Source organism: Microcebus murinus, chromosome 2 (genome assembly GCF_040939455.1).
Source record: "Microcebus murinus isolate Inina chromosome 2, M.murinus_Inina_mat1.0, whole genome shotgun sequence".
Classification (NCBI taxonomy): Eukaryota; Metazoa; Chordata; class Mammalia; order Primates; family Cheirogaleidae; genus Microcebus; species Microcebus murinus.
The window spans coordinates 31,211,216-31,235,398 of NC_134105.1; the positions used below are offsets into that span (position 1 = coordinate 31,211,216).

A 24,183-nucleotide genomic window follows, 5' to 3' on the forward strand; every position below is an offset into this window, starting at 1 on the left:
CCTCAGTTTCTTCATCTGTAACTTGGGAATAATACCACCTATATAACTTTATTTATTCAGCAAAGATAAACTGCAGGTTTGTTGTTAGAATCAAATAAATAAACCAACAAATATGAAAGCATCTATTAGCACTACCACCTGGCACACGGGAGGGTGCCAATATTTTCATTAGGCACAGGATGATCCACAAATGCCTAGGGGTAAAATAAGTAAGTTAAAATAGGTATAAGTGTATACATACGCATACATTGCACAAGTGGTAGAAACTGTGAGCAACTAAAGAAAGCATGTTTAGCCTAAAGGGATCAGGACTATTCCCAGTTCTAGCCGACTGTTGCTAGGCAGGAGTATTGTAGGCCCAGTATTTTAAGAACTTCCAATTTTTCAAGAGAAACAAAAACTCCAAAATCTTATTTGAAATCTCTTTTTATTTTTTAAATACTATGTGAGCTAAACAAAACACTGGATTTTGCTCTAAGTTTATAACCTTTGATTTAGAGGCTGACTAAAGTCCCTGCATCTAACTGTCCCTGCCTACAATACACTGAAAAAAGAGACAGATACTTCTATTTCTGCCACAATAACAAGATGGATGGCTTGATCACTGTATACGCTGAAAATAACTAAAATGCTGAGTAAAATGTTTTAAAATCTTTGCAAATAAATAAAAAACCTAACAGAAAATCAGGTATGATCAGAGGCCAAAAACTAAGTGAAAGAGGGAAACTAGAGAGGTATGCTAAACTATAATCAGCTTTCCTTCATTTTCACGGCATTTTGCCAAATCCTATGAACTTAGCTTGCAATTCTAAGATCTCTTGAGACCCAAGAGGCAAAGTTCAGGTCTTAACCAAGAGAACTGCCAGGAAAACTGCTTTTTAACCTGGGCACTGAGTGCTGGTGAGGAGATGGAGGGATATGGCAGCACTGTCTCCCCTGATATTTCACAACCACAACCTGACCCTCCCCTAGATTATGATTTTAAAAGCTTTAGGCCTAGAATTTTTTTTAGAGTAACCCTAGGATGGTAGTGTCCCCCATCCAATCTTGACATAGGCAAATGCAAATGCCTTCCAGGGGAACTTACCTTTGATCTAGATCTGGAAAAATTCCCACAGGTAAGTTTCCAAAATAAATGAATTCTCAATTTTAAAAATCACAAAACCCAGAAGGAAATAAGCCACCCATAGCAAGATACAGCATAAACATCAGTTAGCATACTCAAAACCATGGAGTTCAGACATAGGATCACTAGACATCTTTCTCTACTTTTTTATTTTACAGATGATTTACCTGGTCCTTCAATTGCCTGCAAGCAGGTGAATCTCAAATCTTCATCTCTAGCAGGGACCAATCTCCTGATCTCCAAACAAACATTCCTCCTAGAAATCCCAAATTTGCCATGTGTAAAACTGAATTCATCATCTTTCCTTAATATATATCCTATCTTGATGAAATGGTACAGCCTTTTCATCTAAAAATGGCTTTCAGGTTTCTAGCTTAACTCTTACCTTTTGTTAGAGCAGAATACTTCTTTCCAACCCTTGGTCTATAATGACTTCTCCAAACACTCCTGGCCTCTTAGCCTACTTAGCCTCTCCAAAGAGTTAACTTGGTTAATGGGTAAGGCTAACTTAACAAAAGACTTGGCACCAGGGATTTAGTCTTTTTTTCTTCTATCTCCACCCAGGATTCTATAAGGCAATGATCTGAATGTGTCTGCAATGCTAATCCAAACATCATCTACTATGAACTATCCCATGGCAGGTAGGGATGAGGGGCTGTGAGAAGTGAGCCGACTCATTTGGCTCTTAAACCTAAGCCACATTCTACAATATCAGCTTTATCAAAAACAAAGGCAACTCCTTCAAAAATTAAACAGAGTTATCACCAAAAAAACCAGCAATTTTACTTATAGGCATACATATCTCCAAGAGAATTTATATGTTCCTACAAAAACTTGCACACAAATGTTCACAGCAGTATTATTCATAATAGCCAAAAGTGGAAATAATCCAAATGTCCATCAACTGATGAGTGGATAAAACAAAATGTGCTATATATATGAGATATCCATATGCTATATAACGTGGTATTATTCAGCCATAAAAAGGAATGAAGTACTGTTACATGCTATAAAACATGGATGAACCTTGAAAGCTTTATACTAAGTGAAAAAGTCAGACACAGAACGTCATATATTGTATGATTTCATTTATACAAAATATCCAGAAGAGGAAAATCTATAGATATGGAAAGTAGATTGGCTGTTGGCAGGAGATGGGGAAAGGGAAAGATGGCAGATGGGGAGTAACTGCTAAGAGGTTTCTTTTTGAAGTGATGAAAATGTTCTGATAGTGGTGATGGTTGCACAGCCTTGTGAATATATTAAAAACCACTGAATTGTACACTTTAAAATGGTAAACTTTATGCTATATGAATTTTATCTTAATAAAAGGCAATTTTTAAAAAGTTACTATCTTGTTTCTTCAAATGTTGGTTCTTATTTTCTCAGTCAGTTCTGACCTCAGACAAGGTAAAATGATCTCATATTATTGAGTGGCCAAGTATCAATATCCTTATCAGAACCCCTATCAGTTATCATTTACTATCAATTTTAGCTCCTAGTTATCTTTCTAATCAGTGCTAGCCTCAATGCCTTAGTTTCAGTTTTCTCAATTTTTCATCTAAACTGCTCCTAAATGATATCCTGAGCCCCAGGCTTACTGACTGAAAGAACAAACATATGTCAATCTTCTCCCTACCCAGGCAACTGAACAGCAACATGCAAATCGCACAAGAGAAGGCTAAAGGGTCACACTGAAGTCAGGAAATCTCAATGTGTCCGCCAAGTTACAAACTCACATCTCTGTGCAAACTATAACTGAACAATTATATTAACCATTCAATTACATCCATAATTTATATGGTTTAATTTGTTGTCAACAGCATCTAGCAGCATCTTCTCCAAATCCTTTGAAAACCAACATGCATCAGAAAAATCTGAGTAGAATAATACAACCAGAATATGGGTAGTATTACTAAAAGCCACTCATTCACTAATGAGAATGCTCCAATATAAGCTGTTTACTATATTATATTCCATTACCAACTGAAGAAGGTGGAATTCATTTTAATATAAGCAGTGTTCAAGTGTAGATTAACTCAGTTACAAATTATTCACAAATTATTATAATTATTATTGCAAATTATTTAGGAAGCAGCTGTTATAACAAGCTAACATATATATAATAATGCATTATCTGGGAGCGGAGGGTGAAATGGGACCAAGTATTTTGAAAAAGCTCCCATGTAATTCCCATCAGTCCTCTTTCCTCTCCCACCTACACAGAGATAGAATGCTGACAACATTCATGACCTTGAGTCTGCAGACCTAGATTGGAATCCCAACTCTGATGGTTACTGTGTGACCTTGGATATATTAACTTCTCTGAGGCTTAATTTCCTCCTTCATTAAAAAAAGGTACCATGACAGTAGCTTGAATGAAAGCATAACACAACACCAGATAAAGGTAAGAATTAAAAATGTGTTAATAAATGTTGTAGCTTTAGACATCAAGAGGCTATTCCTTCTTCTTCTTTTTTTTTAACTTCTGAATTCAGCCCTATCTTTCAAAAAGAACTGAAAGTGTAAAATTCACTAACATCCATGAAGGAACAACCTCTCTGATTCAGGTTACTTGCCTGAGCAGTGTGAATTGTTATACTATTAGTCACAGGTAATTATTAAAGCAGTCATGGAAACAGCCTTGTCTTAATCAGCCCGAACTGAAGAAATGGAAGTAGTAAAGGGAAAAGAATCTTCCTGAGTGGAGTAGCAATCAGCTGTTCATCCCAGTTCCTCTAGCTAACCCTGAAGGCAGCAGTGCAGCTTGAACTAAGAAGTTACCTGCTTTCAGAAAGCGATTAAAATCATGAGAAGCCTCAATTCACCACAGAGTATTACAGAGAGTCCAAATAGATAATTAAGAAAAGAGAAACTAGTTTAAAAAAAAAAAGAAACTTGAGAAAACTGTACCACAGATAGCAGCACATGATTTAAGGGGGAAAACACAACAGTGTTAACTGTAGATCAAAATGGACATAAACTGAAAAGAGAATATTGGCTTTTAATAGAAGATAATTACTAATACTACAGAGGGTGGTTCTGTGGAATAGTGAGGACAAAAATTAGAGTGCAAGGGGGTTAAAAATCAGGAGTCAGAGAAAAATAAATGTTTAGCCAAAGTTGTATAAAGTAAAATTAAGTAGAAAGTGCAATAAAGTCAGGGCGAAGAGGTATATATTAAGAATTCAGGAAAGGTGAAGAATATGTAAGAACTTTCATCACATTCTATCCTTTATAACTCTTGTCACTATCTGACATGATTTTTATTTACTGCCTGTTTCTCTCCCACTAGAATGTAAGCTTCATGAAAGCAGGAATTCTTGTTTCATTCCCTGTTATATTTCCAAAACCTGGTATATAGCCAGCAGTCATATTTATTCAATAAATGAATAAACTAGGCTCTTTAAGAGCTGGAAAAAGAAAAGAAACTTAAAATAAGATCTGACTGAAAACTCACCAGATCTTTACTTAATATAGATTTTGTATCCATCACTTCTCTCCACCTCAAGCAATTTAGCACCAGTCCACAGTTAGAAGTGTAATGTAGGTATTCAGAATAAATAAAGAACTCTTATAACTCATAACCAAAAGACAACCTAATTAAAAAATGGGCAAGGATTTAAACAGACATTTCTACAAAGAAGATATATGAATGTGCAATAAACAAAGAAAAAATGTTTGGCATCATTAGTCACTAGGGAAATGCAAATCGAAATGAGATACCACTTCACACCCACTAGGAGAGCTATAATCAAAAAGATAACAACAAGTGTCGTAAAGATGTGGAGAAACTGAAACTCTCATACATTACTAGCAGAAATGTAAAATAATGCAGCTACTTTGGGAAACAGTCTGGCAGTCCATCAAAAACATAATAGTTAAACATAATAGTTACCATATGACCCAGCAATTCCACTCCTAGGGTGTAATACCCAAGAAAGGAAAATATACATCCACAGAAAAAATCTGTACAAGAATGTTCATAGCAGCATTAAATCATAATCACAAAAAAGTAGAAATAATCCAAATATCCATCAACTGATGAATGGATGTGTTATATCCACACAATAGAATACTGTTCAACAATAAAAAGTAATGATATGTGTTACAACATGTACAACCCTTGAAAACATGCTAAGTGAAATAAACCAGTCACAAAAGACTACATATTGTATGATTCCATTTACATCAAACGTTCAGAATAGGAAAATTTATATTAGTAATTAGATTGTAGATAAACAATTAGATTAGATTAGTAGTTTCTAAGGGCTAGCAGTGGGAGGAGAAGAGGTAAAAAAGGGGGGGGCAGGGACTGACTGCTATGGGTATGGAGTTTCCTTTAGAGGAGGAGGGAAATGTTCTAAAATTAGATTGTAGTAATGGTTGCACAACCCTCTGAATTTATTAAGAAACAATGAATTTTACACTTCAAATTGGTGAATTGTATGGTATGCAAATCATATCTTAACAAAGTTGTTAGGGAAAAAGAGAGCAAGTTCCGAACCATCACACACAAATGTTCTTACTCTATCACGTTTCTGCTTCTTTCACTAGTGCCACAGGATCCATCCCCAACCCCCAAAGCTGGAACAGGAAAGGGAGGGTAAAAGTAATGACTTCACCAGAAAACAACGCTAGTAATAGCTATTATTTTCAAATCTATAACCTCTTGAACTATTCAGTCAAGTTTATTTTCTGGTGACCTCCACTATTTTCAAACCATACTGTTTACTCATTAAACATATTTAATGAAGATACATGTATGGCTCATTAAAAAGTTTCATACACCTGAAAAAAAAAAATCCTAAAAGGAAATCACTCTACTACTTTCTACAAATCAACTACTTAGGCTATAGGATAGCCACCTAAACCAAGATCAGGGACAGGAAAAGACTAAGAAGAAGATGAAAAAAGCATGCATATCAACAATCAGCTTCAACTTTTTAAGACTGTTTTAAGAGTAGGAAGTTTAAGTCTGAACTGCCTCTTTTCCCTCCATATTTTAGGACTACTGTTGATAAAACAGGTGGTGAATATAGAGGAGGGGAGCTTCTTGGCCAAACATCACAGAGTTATAACTTCTTCCAAACCCCAAACCTTACTTCCTGCAATTTATGTAAACAGATCACAGGCCACCCTCTTCAAACTAAATCATAACCCAAGCAAATAGCACAAGATTCTATTTCTAGTCTGTCATTAACTCACTGGATAATCCTGAAGCTTCAGTCTATTTTGCTCAATAACTTAACCCCAATATCCGGTCCCAAAATCATATCATGTAGTCTAATAAAGAACTTTTTCCAATGTATAGATTTATTTTCACAGAAAATCAGAGACATATGAAATTAAATCACATGTTTAACCTTTATTGACTATACATGAAATATGAAAAATCCAAAAGATCCACTGCAAAAATGTTGAACTCTTATTTTAAACAACCTTTAAAGTACTCACTAAACAAAGATGGAATAAGCTTTTGGAGGGCTGACGGGTTCTGAGGCTTTAAATTTGAGCTCAGTTATATTTAGAAAACCAAGATGCCACCTCACTGGATCCTGTATCTTTATCTTGGGCATCTGATTCATGTGCTTTGCCTGGTGCAATTCAAAGCAAGAAATCCACCCATATTGCTGAAAAGTAAATTGAACCTATCAGAACTTACTGGTTGTCAGAGGAATGAAATATTGTACTGCAACTGAAAAGAGAGGAAACTATAAAGTCTCCATTGCCAGAGGTGTTAAACAAACAAAAATTATCTGCCTGGTCCCCAAAGTCAATCTACAAACCACTGCTCACTTCATAAGAATCATTTCTATTCTATTCCTGGAAATCCTGATTTAAAAGTCTAGAATAAAACTCAAGAAACCTATTCATTAGAAATTCTCTCAGGTGATTCTGATACACAGTTTAAATAGCAGAAAGCTTTCCTACCAATTGCCAATCATGCTCAATAGGCAATGGCTGCCTGAAGTGCTAAAATGAGATGGTCAAGTCTAAATACAACCAGAAATCAGTCTGCCGTGGAAACAGTGAATGGACTATTCTTAAGGAGACTTCTGAGGTAAGAGACTCAGATCTGGATTATTTAACTGGCAGAAACTCCAGCTGATTCTAGAAGGGCAGTAGACAGGAAGAACAGGCCTGGACTCTCCAAAAGTACTTATTAAGCTCTCAGTATTAAAAAGAAAAAGAAAACATGATTTCTACTCTCAAGATGTTTATAATCTTGTTGGAAAAATGAAAATTCTACATAATATAAACTTATTTTTTTAAAAAAGATTTTTGTGCCTTGAGGAAGAGTTCCACCTTGGGTAAGGGTGGGTGCCAGTAGAAGAACTGAGTGACAGGCCAAAAACATTATATGGTTTGGATTGACTGAAGAGGAATCACCTGTGGGTTCCCAATCTGTACATGTTTAAAGTGGTGTATTAAGAAGATCCCACTAACAGCATTCTCGGGGGGGGGGGGGGGGGGGGGGCACCAGGAGGCTATTATAATCAAGGTATGACCCACTAGAAGGCAAATAATCCACTTCACATTGTTTCTGTAACATCTGCCTCTACCACTGGAACGCTGGGTCCTAGTGAGCCAGACACATGTCAAATAAGCCTTTACGTCTCCCACAATGCCTAGCACGTTTTGTACATAATATTCCAAAATGCTTGTTGAATTGTTGTGAAGGGGAAAAAAAATCTGATATTTCAAAAGGAATAGTAACAGAATTTGGTACAGAAAGAGACATGAAGGGCCAAAGGAGTGGAAAGAGTCAAATTATGCCAACAAAGGGTGGCGGGGAGGGATGGGGCTGTGGTAAGAGATTTAAGAAATATAACCAAATGCACTATATGTACCCTGTCTGGATCTTGATTCAATTAAAAATCAACTATAAAGAGCCATTTTTAAACAATTAGGACATTTGATTATGAACTAGACATTAGTCAATACCTAAGAAATATTGTCAATTTTGTTAGATACAATGATAGCATGTGTTTTTTTCTTTAAAATACTTCAGCAAAAAAAGATTATTGGAGGCAATGTGGCAACTATCTTAATTTGTTAAATCTCAATGATGGGTAAAGGAGGGTTCATTATATTTTACATACTTTTGAATATATTCACAAGGGCAGTTGGATTAAAGTCTTTTGGTGTTAGTTGCTCATCTCTAGAAATGTACAATTAATTCTTTTTCTTTTCTTTCTCAGATTTCAGGAAGCTAAGAATGACTAGTACTTCTGAGAAAACAGCCTAGACTCAATCAGAAGAAAATGGGCATTCACTCGTTAGCTCTAATTCTCTCTGAATCTACTGAAAGAACGTCTTGTAAATTAATATGAGAACTGAATATGAGCCAAGAGAGTGACTCAGCTGCTAAAAAGGAACAAAATAAAATTCGTAGGCTTCATTAGAAGAATAATATCCAGAAAAGGAGAGTAACAGTACCATGTACTCTTCACTGGTGAGTTCACAACTGGAGTATTGTGTCCTGTTCTGAGCACCACATTTTAAGGACACTCACAAGCTAGAATGCTTACAGGGAGGGTTATCAGACTGGTGAGGAGTATAGAAACCAAATTATCAAGTGTAGAATGGCTGAAGAAACTTGATGTGTTTCAGTTGGAGAAAAAAATACTTCCCAGCCTTCCATGTCACCTCTACCATCTAGACCCAGAGAAGTATTTTCCAGAAAATTTCAAGAGTTAATGGTCATTCCACAAAGAAATTTGAGATGGACTTATCAAAGTGTTCAATATTGTAAACTGTTTTGTAAATGTTCAAGAAAAGGATGTCCAGTATTTCCCAAATGTGACAATTTATTCATTCATTCAACAAATATTTACTGAACTCCAATTATTTGCCAAACACTCCCCCTGGTGCTGGGAATACATGAGGATACAATAATGAACACTTTTAATATTCTGGACTCTGGAGGATAATTTAGGAAACAACTAACCTGGGTCTCTTTCTATTCCTCTAACTTACATTGTGCTTCCTAATCTCTTTGATTATGCTCTAAGCCTAAAATGCCCCATCTCTATCTTAATTCAAACACTATTCTCCTCCATGAAGCTTTCTTGATTTTAAGCAAAAACACTCTTCTCAGCAAACCCATGCCTCTTTATCTGTACTCATTTCTTGTGAACAGACTATGCCTATTAATGACCCCTGCATCTTTCACAATGCCCAGAACAATGTCGTCCATGTGTTGGTACTCAAGAAATATTTGCTGAATAATCACCTTTAAATATTTGAAGGTTATCTTGTGAAAGAAGAAAGACAAGGTCTCTAATGTTCCACAGGGAAGAACTAGGAAGAGATGAAGTTAGAAGCAAATTTTGCCTCAATTACAGCTAACAATAAACAGGCTACCTTACCGCTATTAGTGATTAAAGATGTTCTAAAAATAGCCTATATATAGGCTATATATAGTAGACTATATATAAAGTGTTTTAGTGGGATACTTCACTGGCCTGAATGATTAACTCTTAATATTCTAGGAAATATTATACATCTCATTATATTAGACAAAAGGTAATTTTTTATACAATCTATGTGTAGCAATATTAAAATTCTTAAAATTAAGTTTAAACATGAAAATGTCCTTTCATTTATTGGTAGTCACGCATCGCTTAACAATGGAAATACTTTCTGAGAAATGCATCATTAGGCAGTTTCATCATGTGAACATCATGTAGTGTGTTTCCACAAGCCTAGAAGGTATAGCCTACTACACACCTAGGCTATATAGTACAGCCTATTCCTCCTAGGCTACAAACCTGTAAGGCATGTTACTGTACTTAATACTGTAGGCTGTTGTAACACAATGGTAAGTATTTGTGTATCTAAACCTAGAAAAGGTACAGTAAAAATACTATGTAAAAGATAAAAATAGTATACCTGTATATGCACTTACCATGAATGGGGCTTATAGGACTGGAAGCTACTCTAGGTGAGTCAGTGGTGAGTGAACATGAAAAACAGTACCTTACAGAAGTATTAACAATTTGATTTTTCCTAATAGAAACCTGTCAAAGAATGGAACCATTAAGTAGAACATTACTGTACACTACTGTAGACTTTATAAACACTCTACCCTTATGCTATACTAAATTGATAAAAATAAATAAATAAATAAAGTAATTGTGCTACAACATTATGATGGCTATGGTCACTAGGCAATAGGAATTTCCCAGCTCCATTATAATCCTATGGGACTACCCATTATAATTATGTGGCCCATAGTTGACTTAAACGTTGTTATGTGGCACATGACTGTATAATGAATATATAATGATATCTATTATGTCTCGTATACAGAGTTAAATATAAAGGATAAAAGAAAGATACTGTCTTCATCGTAGAAGTCAACACAAGGTTTTTAAATTATGCTCCCAAAGCAAACCTGATATAAATATGAATACTTAGTTCATCTACCTCAGTAAGAAATGTACCTTAGATAAAATTATCTTAGACAGCAATGATTTTCAATATTTTGCAGTCAGAGAAATAACTATGAAGCCATCAGCTCTTCTTAAAGCCATCTATCTGCACCCCTAAAATACATTAAGTTCTTCAAACAAACAAGCTAATCATCTTGCCTTTCTAGTTAAAAACTAGAAAAAAGAAATGACAGGATACTTCTAGATGCTAAGGATATCTCTGTGATGTCTCTCCCAAACTAAAAGCTGTAGTCTTTATTGGCAGGGACCCTGCCTTTTACATGTGTCCCCGGTATTTAGTAGTACAGTGCCCAAGACATAGCAGATGGTGAATAAATGAGCAAGCAAATGAGTGAGAGAAATGAATGAGTCCAATGTCCCTGGATGAAAGACAGTACCTTGAAGAGTGTTAACAATTTGGTTTTTATCAGAAATCTGTCAGGGAAAGGAAGTATATGAGGAGATACTTAAATCAATCTTCAGGATAAATTAGAGTGCTATTTCTAGATCATTTATTGATAAATAATTACTGTAAGTAAACTTAATGGATGATTCTGGAGAACCAAAATTAATTTATTGATAAGCAGAGCTAAACTGACCAAATCCTAATGTAAAGAAAAATCCAAACCACTTAACACACTCACAACTTGACTCATAAGATTATAATCAAATAACTTTTATCAAACTAATTTAACTACTTAGAAAGCAAAACACTTTGATAGCATCAAGTGTTTAAACTGCTCTTCAAGTCTTAAGATTCACATTTTTTCAAATTTTCATTTGAACCATAAAAATGATACATTGTATGTTTTCTTTTTCTGACTGTAAAAATGATATATGCTCACTGTAGAAAACTTAGAAAATATAGACAGGTTTAAAAGAGAAAATTAAAATTACCCATTGTGATGCATTTTCTCCCTGTCTTTTTTTCTATGCAGTTATAACTTCTCTATATACTATCACTCTTCCTACCAGGCAAGGGACAATAGATCTCCCACTGTGGTAGTAACCTAAGCACCCTCATGTTCCAGATATAATTTCTCAATGTCTAAATTGTATAGATGTGTACTCCCATAAAATAAGATCAAAACTGCTATTTAGTAATCCTTTACTTTCCCTCCCCTCCATACCTCCAAAATTCTACAAAGACAAAAATGCAGATTCCATTAAAAATGCTTCCAATGACTAGAAATGGACCTAAATTTAACAAAGGAAGAAGTTGCTTCCACTAGTTTTGTGTCCCTTAAGTCAATATTATCATACAATATGCTCTGTTCCAAGTAGCCCAGGTCCTTTGGGGTCTATAAGCTTGCATTTTTACCTCAAAAATCCAAAGTATGCTCCTCATCAAAACACCATCAGTTCTCTACTAAAAAGAGTACAAGACGAGGAGAATGCAGGGTCTGCGTTTTAGTGTCTGCTCCACTACTAAATAACTGAGTGACACTCTCTTGGCTTTTATCTTATTCTCCTCATTTGTCAACAGGAATATTACTTGCTCTACCTGTATCACTGGCTATTGTGAGGCTCCAAAATCCAACAGATCAGAAAAAAAGCTTTTGAAAAAAATAATATTCAAATGTAAGGTGGAAGTCTTTTTAAAATACACATCCTCTAAAATAAAAACTATAAAACATGACTTCCACTGATATCCAAAGGTGCCATTTCTGATGATGATTGCTACCCATGTATACACAGTGGGACTAAACCATCAATAGCTCCTTACACAGGCTAAACAGGTAAAGTGTGTCATAGACTCACAGATCCAAACACAATAGCAGAAACCAATGCCATATATCCTTCACCTCCTGCTTTCATGGTCTGCTCCATCTTCATTTAGATGAAGCACCTGCTCCTGATTGCTGCATATTTGACTGCTATGCCTATAATGAATTTCCAAATGTTCTACAGCCAAGCCACAGAAACTTTTTAAAGTTATTTTTAATAATTTAATAAGCATACATGTACCCACCAACCAAAATTTAGGATATTAACAATAACCTACTTTCATCATATTGTATATCATCTCTCATAAGCAGACAGAATTTGGAACTGTTATTTTTAGTGAGTTCATCCAGTCTTTCTGTGCCCTCTCCCCATTCCTCTATGGGGAGAGGAATGTTTCAACACACAGTAATTATTAGAAACAAGGCTTATTAATGGTATCAAAGTAAAATCAGGTCTCAACCTTAGAAAAAACATGATTCCAACTTCCAAGGTTTTTAACAAGGTCACATTAGCACCATATTCTACCAATCAATCAGAAGATCAACCTGATTTCCTTGATAATCATTGAGCAGGACTCTATCTAGGCAGGAGAATTCACGACAGCTTTGTGCTTTGTACTCCAGGTGAAAACTTAGGCTGAAATCAGTCTATTAAGTAAAGTCTCTTTCAAACACAGGGTCATCCTAGAATAGTTGGTCAATTCTTCAATGACCCTCTCTACATTGATTTGAAGATATGAAAAACAGCCAATGTGCAATTTATAGACAGTCTCTCTAAAAATTCCCAATGAAGGACTCCCCTGCCTCCAAATTGTTAGTATTCAACTCAGAAGAGAGTTCTCTAAGATTTTGTTCTAACAAGAGTTCCTCTTATTGCACTCTGTAAGTTTGAATCCCACTCTATAAGTTTGAGTCCATTATAGACTACTTCATCCATTGATGACAGGATACAACTCAGAGAGTGCAGTATTAATATAGGTCTGATTATACCAAAATGAAATCACTTTAGATTTATGGTAAAATTCTTGGAGCAACCAAAGTGGCTTAGTTATTATTAGAAACTAGGCCTCTAGTAATGGCGTCAGATTAAGAGTTCTTAAAAAATAGGGTCCTAATTATCTCATATCATATATTCATATTTACCCTAGATTTTATCTTGTTATAGTACTAAAGTTTGACACCATGAGTCTCATTTCCTTTTTCTTTCATTTGTTTTGTCCTGATCCCACAGAAGAGCAATAACCACTTTGAAAAACATCACAATCTCAGGTTATCAGTTGATACATATGTCAAATAGAATAGCAACTAAAGGTACCTAACAACAAAAGGTTACTTAAAATAAGTAGAATGCCACTGTTATATATGTAAGTACAACATCTGGTTCCATACAACAAAGCTATTTCCATATCCCAACAGATGGCCCACAGTAATAATGCTCTGCTGATCTGGTTATAACAAATTCTATTAAATCAAAAATCCTGTACAGCAGATGCCTCTTCCAATTTCAGTATAAATCAATCTCTTTAACCAAAACACTGTGCTTTGGTTCTTATTTGTGCACTAAAATCCAGTTATGCCAATTAAGATGGTCAAATTTTCTGACAGTTGTTATAAAATGCTACTGTGGTGTTTTCTGGGTTTTGGGGTGGAGGAGGTAAAGATTATCTCCCTCTAAGACTGAAAGACTAAGTGTTCAAAATGGAAAACAAAAAGTCACAGTTAAAGGAAGGCTGAAGAGAGAGGCCAAAGTGAGCTTTAGCTGTCTCAAGCCAAGGTTTCTGAACAGTTGCAATGTGGAAAGCTAAGTGACTAACAAAGCCAACAATGAAAAGAAGTGAAAATGATGTAATTTCTGAATTGAGAGGCTTACTAGCAGGTACAAACAAAAAAAAAAATGTACCTGAATGTCTAAACAACATGCATCTTTGTACACTGCAGTGACAGGTCCATTTTTAAAAGAAATGTGGATGCCAATGTCAAGTTAACTTTGCTGTTTAACTATATCCAAAATCTAATCTTCATATTCTAGTCATGCCCTTACTTGAAATATTATCCTTTATTAGTTCATAACACAGTAAACAACAGTGTCATGATTAAGAGCTAGTAAGTTCTGAAAATAGACTGCAGGGGTTCAAATCCTGGCTCTTTTCATTCCTAGCAATGTACTCTTAGGCAAGTTACTTAACCTCTCTGTGACTATTTCCTCATCTGTAAAACTATAACAATAAAATCTGTAAAACTATGATAATAATAAAATCTTAGAGGTTGTTGTGAAGATTTGAATAATAAATGTATTTATTTAGAACACTTTTAGATCCATAGTAAGGCCTCAAAAATTGTTAGCTACTATTATTATCACTACCATTATCATCCTATTAATGCCATTAAAGTTCTTAAAGAAAAGGCAGAAATATCAAATGACTTGTCTAAAACAGCAAACAAGTGTACCATAATCTGGTGAGAAAAGTCTTCATTTTAAGTCTCAAAGATTAACCATTAAAAATCAGTGATTCCAGGCCAGGCACAGTGGTTCACACCTGTAATCCTAGCACTCTGAAAGGCTGAGGCGGAAGGATCGCTCAAGGTCAGGAGTTCGAAACCAGCCTGAGCAAGAAGAAACCCGTCTCTACTAAAAACAGAAAGAAATTAATTGGCCAACTAAAAACATATACAGAAAAACTTAGCCAGGCATGGCGGCACATGCCTGTAGTCTCAGCTACTCGGGAATCTGAGGCAGAAGGATTGCTTGAGCCCAGGAGTCTGAGGTTGCTGTGTGCTAGGCTGATGCCACAGCACTCTAGCCCAGGCAACACAGTGAGACTCTATCTCAAAAAAAAAAAAAATCAGTGATTCCCCAAGTAAGTGGATTTCTCAGTCCCTCTAGGTCTCCAGGAATGTGCACAGAAATTCTTTAAGTTAGAATAACAGCACAGATTAGTGGCACTAGCACAAACACAAACTAAGAAGACCTATCTGCTCCACCACTGATCTAAGTGGGCAATCTTGGGCAAGTCACCTAAACTTCAAATTGCTCATCTTAAAAGATGTTTTGCCTACATCACAGGATTATTGTGAGATCAAATTAGATAATGTATGAGAAAATATATGTAAACCATTAAAACATTATATGAATGTTAAAGATGTCTTACTCATCTTTATATCCCTAATGCCTAGCAAAATGCGCAGTAGAGGTTATAATCTAAAAGAAAAGCCATGAGAGGAGGGAGGGAGGCAGAGTGAGGATTAGGTAAAGATGGGGAAGGGTTTAAAAGAGTAAGAAACTCGAATTGCCTATCAACTGATGAATGGATAAAAATGTAGTATATCCATACAGTGGAATATATTTGGCAATAAAAAGGAATGACATACTGACACATGCTACAACATGGATGAGCCTTGAAACATAAGCTAAGTGAAAGAAATCAAAATAAAAAGACTATGTGTTGTATGAAATGTCCAAAATAGGCAAATCTATAGAGAAAGTAGGTACATAAGTGGACTGACTGGGTGAGAGCAGGAAATAGGGAGTGGCTACTAATAATGGGTACTAGGTTTCTTCTTGAAATGATGTTCTAAAAATGATTGTGGTGATGTTTGCACAACTCTGAATACACTAAAAAACACTGAATTGTATACTTTAAATAGGTAAATTGTCTGATACGTGAATATCTCAATAAAGCTGTTTTTTAAAAGAAGAAAAATTTAAAGAGAAAACTGTTAAAGTATAAAATCACTGGCTTTAGAACACAAGTTTCTTATTCAAAGAAAAAATAGTGAATTTTCCAATATTTGAGTAGATCCGACATGTGAATGAGACTGAAGGAAGCATTAAGAGAAAATATTAAGAGTTACCACACCAGACCAGAATGTCTCTACAAATCCTATAAAAAACAAAGCTGGCATCTGTTCTTATTCTCCCTTTCAAAATTCTCTCTAAGGTTATAAATTACCTTCTCTTATCTAGTTCAATAGTCTTTTCATCATGGTCCTTATTTCTGAACTTGGAGGCTGTATGTGATACTGTCAACAATCCTACTTTGCAAAAAATCTTCCTATCCTTGGCTTCTGAGGTACCACCGCACTTCCTGGTTCTTCTCAGAATGCCTTATTTACCTATTAGCCTATGATGTGACCCAAAGTTCCAAATCTCAAAGCTCTTTCCCCATTATACTACTTCTCTTCCAAAACACATGTACTAATATGTGTTTTACTACCATCTATGGCTCTGGTCAGTGCAAAATCTACATTTCATCTGACTATTCATTGTATACGAAAATGCATAAGGTTAAGTAACTTGCCAAAGACCCTTCATGATTTTAAGACCTTCTTATGAAGATTCAATGAGTTAAACACATGTAAAGAGCTTAGAACAATGGTATACAGTTAAGTATTCAATAAATATTAGCTATTATTTTATTCCCACAGCCACTATCTTATGTCAGACCCTCATCATCTTAATCCTAAAATTCTTCAAAAGCATTCTAGTCGGTCTCCCCACACCCAGCTAATAGAAAACCTTCCTCAGGAACAATATGCATCTCATTCTGTAGAACCCACTGCCGTACCCTATCAAACTAAACTCTCTATCCTTGAAAGATCCTCCACCAATACCCCCTCACCAATCTTAAAGTCATTTATTATTCACCAGTACAGATTCAAGTGACTTGGTATCTTTTGTACACTGCCACTTCTCTGCCTTTGCATGTGCTCCTTCACTCTCCTGGAATACACCTCTTCAGCCCTTTGGAACTTCCTATCTTTCTCAAATGTCACTATACCTCTGAATTTGGTTGCACTGTTATCCCAACCAGGAGTTTGATGTTGTTTGGTAACTACAAATGATGAACTTGTTTCTCCAACAGAAGAAACAACTTGCCTTCTTTCAACAGAAGTTAAAGCTTTCAAAGAGACCACATATTTTATTCCTTGTGTCTCTTCATACAGACTACTTCACACACAGCAAGGAACTCTGCAGAAGTACACAAATGCTGACTGACTTACTAAGAAAACATGCCTCAGAATGTATCAGAACAACATTCTCTATTTTCCACTGCCCCACCTATACCTAGCATAATGAAAGGAGACAGAATATGTATTTAGATACTTTTATTCTACAAAGAAGGAAAGGAAGAATATACTAACAATTTTACCAGATAAAAGGGGAAAAAACATTCAAAATTATACTCAAAAAATGCATAATGTGGAAAACAAAGTTACAATGCTGGCCATTTGGGAACCTAAAAAGTTGACTTCAAGACAGTAAAATTTTTTATTTCACCCAAACTAATGAATCAAAAAGGGCCAAAATAAACTCGTCCTGGCCTCACCCAAAAAATATCACATAAAGACATAAGAAACTCCTCAGTAACTTCAGGAGCACAAAACCAAGAACAAGATTCACCTCAACTCCAAGATACAAAACCAAAAAGGAGTAATCCTCATATTTATCTAATAAACTAAAAAACTCAAACACATCTATATACGCCACCCAGACAGAAAAATAGAGAGGAGTTACTGCTTTTCTATAAATATTTGCTAGGACTAGGAGGAATAAAAAGCTTCTCTCATTGCTACTGTGGTCTATTCCCTGCAAGGGAGCAATCTGTGGTCTCAAAAGAGCAAAACACAGGAAGATGAAAACCTTAACCTGGAAGAGACATCAGGGAAAGAAAAAAATACTCAAAACACTCAAAGCTAGTTTCAAAAAACACACAGTGCAAATATATTCCATAGAAAGAGAGGAAAAGTGAAATAAAAGAGCTTCCACAAAATAAGTAACTTACTAGGTGAAACTAGCACTACCTTGCAAGAAAATAGCTATGCATTTAACACTCCTAAGACATGCATGCTTTTTTACAAAATAAAAGTGAAAAAAATAAAGACAAATAAATGATGTCGGGAAAAGACAAAAAAAAAAAAAGATGCCCACCAATCTCTAACTCGTTCAGGAATCCAACTAGGAACAACACAGACGTGGACTCTGCCAACAACGACTAGAAAAACCTTCGCCAACCATACCACAAAAAGTAGAACAGAGAAATGAAAACTCTACACCTAAACACCTCAGTAGCAAATGTTTATTCTCTCTTTAGGATTAAGCACTAGAGAAAAGAACAAGAAAAGCTAATGGGAAAGGAGAAAATATGTCAATGAAACTTAAGTCCTGTTATGTCCCCTACTGGTCTCAATTTCAGAGTACAACTCTTGATTCTTACACCTAACCAACAGTCTGCCTCGGCTAAACAACTGACCATAACACCTTCCACGCCACTAGGAGGAAATCACAGAGGAACAACCATCCCGTTAACCTCCCTCCTCACCAGCTGCAAAAATGGAGGTGGGGTGGGGGGGACACCCTACCACGTGGGCAGGATGCAACACACACAGGACAGCAACACGTACGCATGGAACGGCTGCCTTTGCCCTAATGCCAGCAAAGGACACAGCGACAGGATGGGTGGGAACGCAGGCCCCCTCGCACGGGCCTCGTCACCCCGAAGGGCACCCCCAGGCGTGAGCTACAGCATGCCTCGCCAGCAGAACAGCGCCCCCAAGCTTGAATGGAAGAAGCTGCATCGTGCCAGGGGGCTAGCCCAGGCCAGGGGGCAGGTCACGGAGGGAAAGAGACTGTCGCTGTCCTCGGACTCGGAGCCCCCAGGATCCACGTCTGGTTCCCCGGGGCCCCGCCTGGGGGAGGGGCGGGAGGCGCCGAGGCGCGGAGCCGCAGCTTCCCGGCTGAGGGGCAGCAGCAGCTGAGGAGAAGCGCCGCGGGGGAGGGAGGGACCCAGCCCTCGCCGCCCGCCGGGCCCCAGGCTGGGCCGGGGGCCCCCAGCCCCGCCCGCCGCCCACCCCGCAACGCGGCCGCGGCTGAGAGAAGGGAGAGGGCGTCTCGCGGAGGGCAGCCCCTGCCTCTGTCCCGGGAGATGCCCCAGCCCCGCCTCCTCGCCCGCCGCCCCAGCCGGACTGCCTCGGCGCGGGCACTTACCTCAGGCTGCGCAGGCCGGGACGGCCCGGCCGAGCCCCCGGCCGCTGCGTGCGTCTCCGCCCCCTGGGAAAGATCCCAACGGCGCCTGGTGCGAGCGGCCGAGGCCCCGAGCAGCGCCGACAGCGGCGGCGGCAGCGGGAGCAGCCAACATCCGGGGCCGCGCACCCGGAACTACTTCCCGACCCGCTCCCCCTCCCGCCTTCGCCCCTACTGCCGCCGCCCCCGCCTCCTGCGACGTCGCTGCGCCACCGGCCCGGCGTCGGCGCCGTCACGGCCGTCCGCGGTCACGCCCGCTTCGACGTGCGCGGGATCCCTCCGCTGGGACAAGTAGTGCCTCGGAACTCCCGGGGATCTGCTTGGGCGCAGCCCGTGTCAAGTAGCGGCCGGCGGTTCCAAGCGACTTGAGGTCCCCGCACCTCAGACTGGCTTCTGGGGAGCGAGGGCGGCGGAGACAGCCCCGTAGTTGAGGACAGCACGGATCGGTGGCCTTGGACCCTGCCCACGGATACAGGGCCCCCACGCTCTGGAGGAGTGGTGCCCCGTGACCTCCCCGCCCCCCAACCTCCGCCATCTCACCGTAGTGACCGTCACTTTAGCCTCTCCAGGAAACCGGACCCCCTTTTCGACCTGGCACACTGCGGATTCTAGAGGCCCCGACAAAGGCGCCTTGGACCTTCAGGACAGCCTTTCAGAACTTCACGAGTCCCGGGTTCTAGACCCATCTCTGCTGAGGCCTTTCCCGTGCCTTCTCCTCAAAACAAAGGAGTTGGAACTCTGCAAGCCCACTGATTGTCAGGGTAGCTGCCCAGGTTATGGTCCTGCTATCAATAGGTGGAGCGTTTAGAAGGGTAGTTTGGTGGACTAGTGAACTTTGGAATTTACTTCTACGTCAGTCTTCACTGATTTTTTCTCTAAACTATTAGCACTGATATCTGCCCCGTAATTTCACACTTAATTCCATTCCAACGTATTATTTGCTCTTGTTTCATTCGCGCTATTCACATATTCCCCTTCAGCACCAAACATGTTTTTGAACTCACATTAGGTGCTCAATATTTGGTTACTCGGATATCTGTTAGATGAATACTACGTTGACTGGATTAAAGGAAAATGAGAGGCATGAGTGAATGGCCCTGAAACGTTTTTTGAGGTAGCCACATCCTCTAGTAGTTAAAGGTCTAAGCACCCAATTCTTTCAACAAGCATTGAATACCTGCTGTTTGCCAAGCATTTCTAGGCACTGGGGATTCAAAGTATCAAGTGTTTTGTATCTAGATAAGGCTCTGAGGATTCATTCAACAAATATTTGCCAATCACTACTAAGGTTGCCAGACACAGTTTTAGTGCTTGAGAGGTATCAGTGAACAAAAGAAAGAGAAAAAAATAATATTTCTTGAATATAAAATATTTCATTTTAGTATGGGGAAAAAGATGATAAACAGTAAGAGAATTATGTTGTATGTTAGAAAGTATTGAGTGCTATGAAAAAAAATAGACCAGGGCAAGGAGCGTGAGGAAAGGTGGAGGAAGGAGGCTTGCAATTTTAAATAGAGCTATGGGGGGAGTCCCCTTCAGACAATGACTTTAACCAGAGACTTGAAAGAGGAGAGGGGGTGAGCCATGCATGCAGTTGTCTGGGGAAAAGTAACCCAGGCAGAGGGAACAGCTAGTGGAAAGGCCCTGAAGTGAAAGCATTCCTGGAAGAGTTAGAGATAGCAAGGAATCCAGGATGTTAGAGCAGGGTGATCAAATGGCAGCAGAGCCGGGAACTGTAAGGCTGTAAGGATCTTGGCTGAATCAGAACTACTACATGGCTTTGAACAGAGGAGTGATATGATCTTATTCATGTCTTCCAAGCATCACCCTGGGGCTGTGCTAACAGTGGATGGTGAGAGGACAATGGTGAAAGTCAGAGGCTCCATTATCCAAATATTGGATGATGGCTTGAACCAGGAGTGAGCGGTAGCAGTTAACAGTGAGCAGGTAGCGGTAGCAGTGAGACACAGTCACAGCTGGGCATGGTGGCATGCACCTGTAATCCCAGCTACTGAGGAGGCTGGAGTGGGAGAATTACTTGAGCCCAGGAGTTTAAGGCCAGATTAGGCAACATAGCAAAATGCACATCCCACCCACCCCCTGCCCACCATCTCTACAAAAATTAAAAAAGACACAGTCACTATACTTTAAGAGCTTATAGACTACAGGGAAGCAAATAGATTAGATAATTACAATATACTGTGATAAGGAAGATAGTATCCTGAAGAGGAGGGCAACCTTGCAAGCTTTCCTTAGAGAGGATAGAAGTTCCCAGAGCTCCAAGTTGCCAAGGAAATTGGAAGTTCCTAGTTCTTTGTTGGGCCACTGGGTAGATCCCTGATAACTAACACTCTTCTTCCCAGCCTTTCAGGGCTCAAAACCCACTATCGTCTGAGGGCAGCTATAGGCAGAAGGGTAGTAAAGAACAGTCTGGGTCATGCATGTAAGGAGATGGGCAAAGCTGATACTATCCCCATTTGTGAGAAGAAGAAATCAAGGCCAATAGCCACCAGGTTTTAACTTGAGACTGGAATCGAGGTCATTAAAGTCCCAAACCAGGAATCTCTCTGAGCCACTTAAGTGGAGTCAGCCAGATGGTGTAGTAAAAGAGTAGAAAGACTGTGGACTTAGCTCCAAGTCTGGAGATTTTCAGCTCCCATTCATCGTCACCTCCTACAAGTCTTAGGCAGCTCCTAACCTTTCACTTGTCTGGCATACTGAGGTGCTTCCCAAAAGTGCTTGTTCTGTGTTAGTTGGGGATAGAGCTGGAGAGAGAACAGGGATGCAGAGCTGCTAGAATGGGGTGGGGAGGTGAGGATCAGCAGCCTTTGGGAAGGAAAGAAGCACAAGCCCCAGGGTGTCAAAAGATGGAGGAACAATAAAATCATATTGCATGTGGGAGTCATGCTAAGTGAGTAGATTTTAGCTGCTCTTGGCACAAAAACAAACAAAAATGGGTAACTATGTGAGATGATGAGAGTATTAATTTGCTCACCTATGCTAACCATTTTACTACCTGTATATATCCCATAACATGTTGTATACCTTAAATATACATGACAAAATTTATTTTAAAAAAAATTTTTTGGCCAGGCGCGGTGGCTCACGCCTGTAATCCTAGCTCTTGGGAGGCCGAGGCGGGCGGATTGCTCAAGGTCAGGAGTTCAAAACCAGCCTGAGCAAGAGCAAGACCCCGTCTCTACTATAAATAGAAAGAAATTAATTGGCCAACTGATATATATATATAAAAAATTAGCCGGGCATGGTGGCACATGCCTGTAGTCCCAGCTACTCGGGAGGCTGAGGCAGAAGGATCGCTCGAGCCCAGGAGTTTGAGGTTGCTGTGAGCTAGGCTGACGCCATGGCACTCATTCTAGCCTGGACAACAAAGCGAGACTCTGTCTCAAAAAAAAAAAAAAAAAAAATTTTTTTTGAGACAGGGTCTCGTTTGTCACCCAGGCTGGAGTGCAGTGGTGTCATCTAGCCCTCTGCAACCTCAAACTCCTGGGTTCAAGTGATCCTGCTGCCTCAGCCTCCAGAGTAGCTTTGACACTACGCACGTGCCACCACACCTGGCTAATTTTTCTATTTTTTTTGTAGAGACGGGGTTTTGCTCTTGCTCAGGCTGGTCTCAAACTCCTGGCATCAAGGGATCCTCCCACCTCGGCCTCCCAAAGTGCTAGGATTACAGGTGTGAGCCACCACACCTGGCCTAAAAATTCTTTAATTAAAAAAAAAAGTAGAAGAGCATCCTCCCTCAAAAAAAAAGGGGGGGGGCTATAACAGCCATAGCAGCAGTGGAGATTTTGGTACATTGTGAGGAAGAAAAGCGTAAAGCCCAGATTGGGAAGGCAGAGCTGGGTTCAAATCTAATGTTCCATAGCTTGCTTCTTTGGTGCCTACATGAAATTACTTAGTTTCTCTTAGTCTCTGTTTCCTTGTGTATAAGAGGGAAACAGTAATCATAGCTACCTAACAAAAGAGATTATGCACAGGCTGCCAAAAATAAAGGCCTCCAAAGACAGCTGTTGTTATTATTTACCAGGTCCATTCTCAGCACAGAAAGAGTACAGTAGTTCACTGACTTGGGAGATGAAGTGGGCTGGGAGGCCTCAAGGGTACAGGGCAAGAGGAAAAGAGGAAAAGCTTTCCCTCAAAGAGGAAAAGCATCAAAGTCAGGGGACAGATCCTTAAACGATATAGGTTGATCATAGCAATAAAATAGAGGCTTTATTATTCTGTATCATTTGCAATCTTTTCCCAGGTTCATCTGGATTATAAATTCCCTGACAGGAGCACAGCCCAGAGCTGGGCTGCAATAGCCCTACAAAAACCCTGATTTGGCACTGGCAGTGCTTCAAGAGCAGGGTGTTTAACACTTCACATGACCCACAGCTACTTAGACAAATAAGGCTTTACCTGATCCTTCTCTCTCTCTCTGTATTTATTGTAAAAGGAAAGCAGAAAATGAGACATGAATTTAAAATGAGCCAAGACCTGCAAGAGGGAGAGAGAAAAACATGAAAGATCCCTTCCTATCATTCCCACCCTGAAGAGCCTTCCAGATTCCATGGGTATTATATAATACTTTATAATCCATGTATTAGATGAGGGGAAAGGCTATACATAGGCCATTGGAAAGCTGTCAGCACCACACCACTAACTGCTATTTAATGACAACATTTGAGTGTTTGTCACTATGCATAGATAAACAACATTCAGTAATCATTTATCAAGCACCTACTCTATACCAGGCGCTGTGCTAAATACCAAGAAGTCAAAAGAAAATAAAAGAGAAGCAGACATGTAAACAATTAATCTCAATCCAATTTGTTAGAAATGTATACTTGTTTCATGGAAACAGAGAAG

At 38.9% G+C, this 24,183-nt stretch overlaps 1 protein-coding gene across 6 annotated transcripts in view; it reads right to left on the reverse strand.

Annotated features, from left to right (window-relative positions):
* The window catches only part of FOXJ3 (forkhead box J3), a 141,378-nt gene extending 121,285 nt beyond the window's left edge, over positions 1–20,093 (reverse strand). The window contains exon 1 of one of the 6 annotated variants that reach the window (XM_020290055.2): positions 19,855–20,093. Coding sequence is in view for 3 of the 6 variants with exons in the window: in XM_020290053.2 (XP_020145642.2) it covers positions 1,294–1,474 (181 nt within the window). In the remaining 3 variants the exon portion in view is untranslated. Of the gene's footprint in view, positions 1–1,293; positions 7,568–19,278; positions 19,480–19,854 lie in introns of those variants that run through there. The other 5 variants (XM_075997124.1, XM_020290054.2, XM_020290053.2 and 2 more) reach the window with 5 other exon arrangements.
* Positions 20,094–24,183: the final 4,090 nt, after the last annotated feature.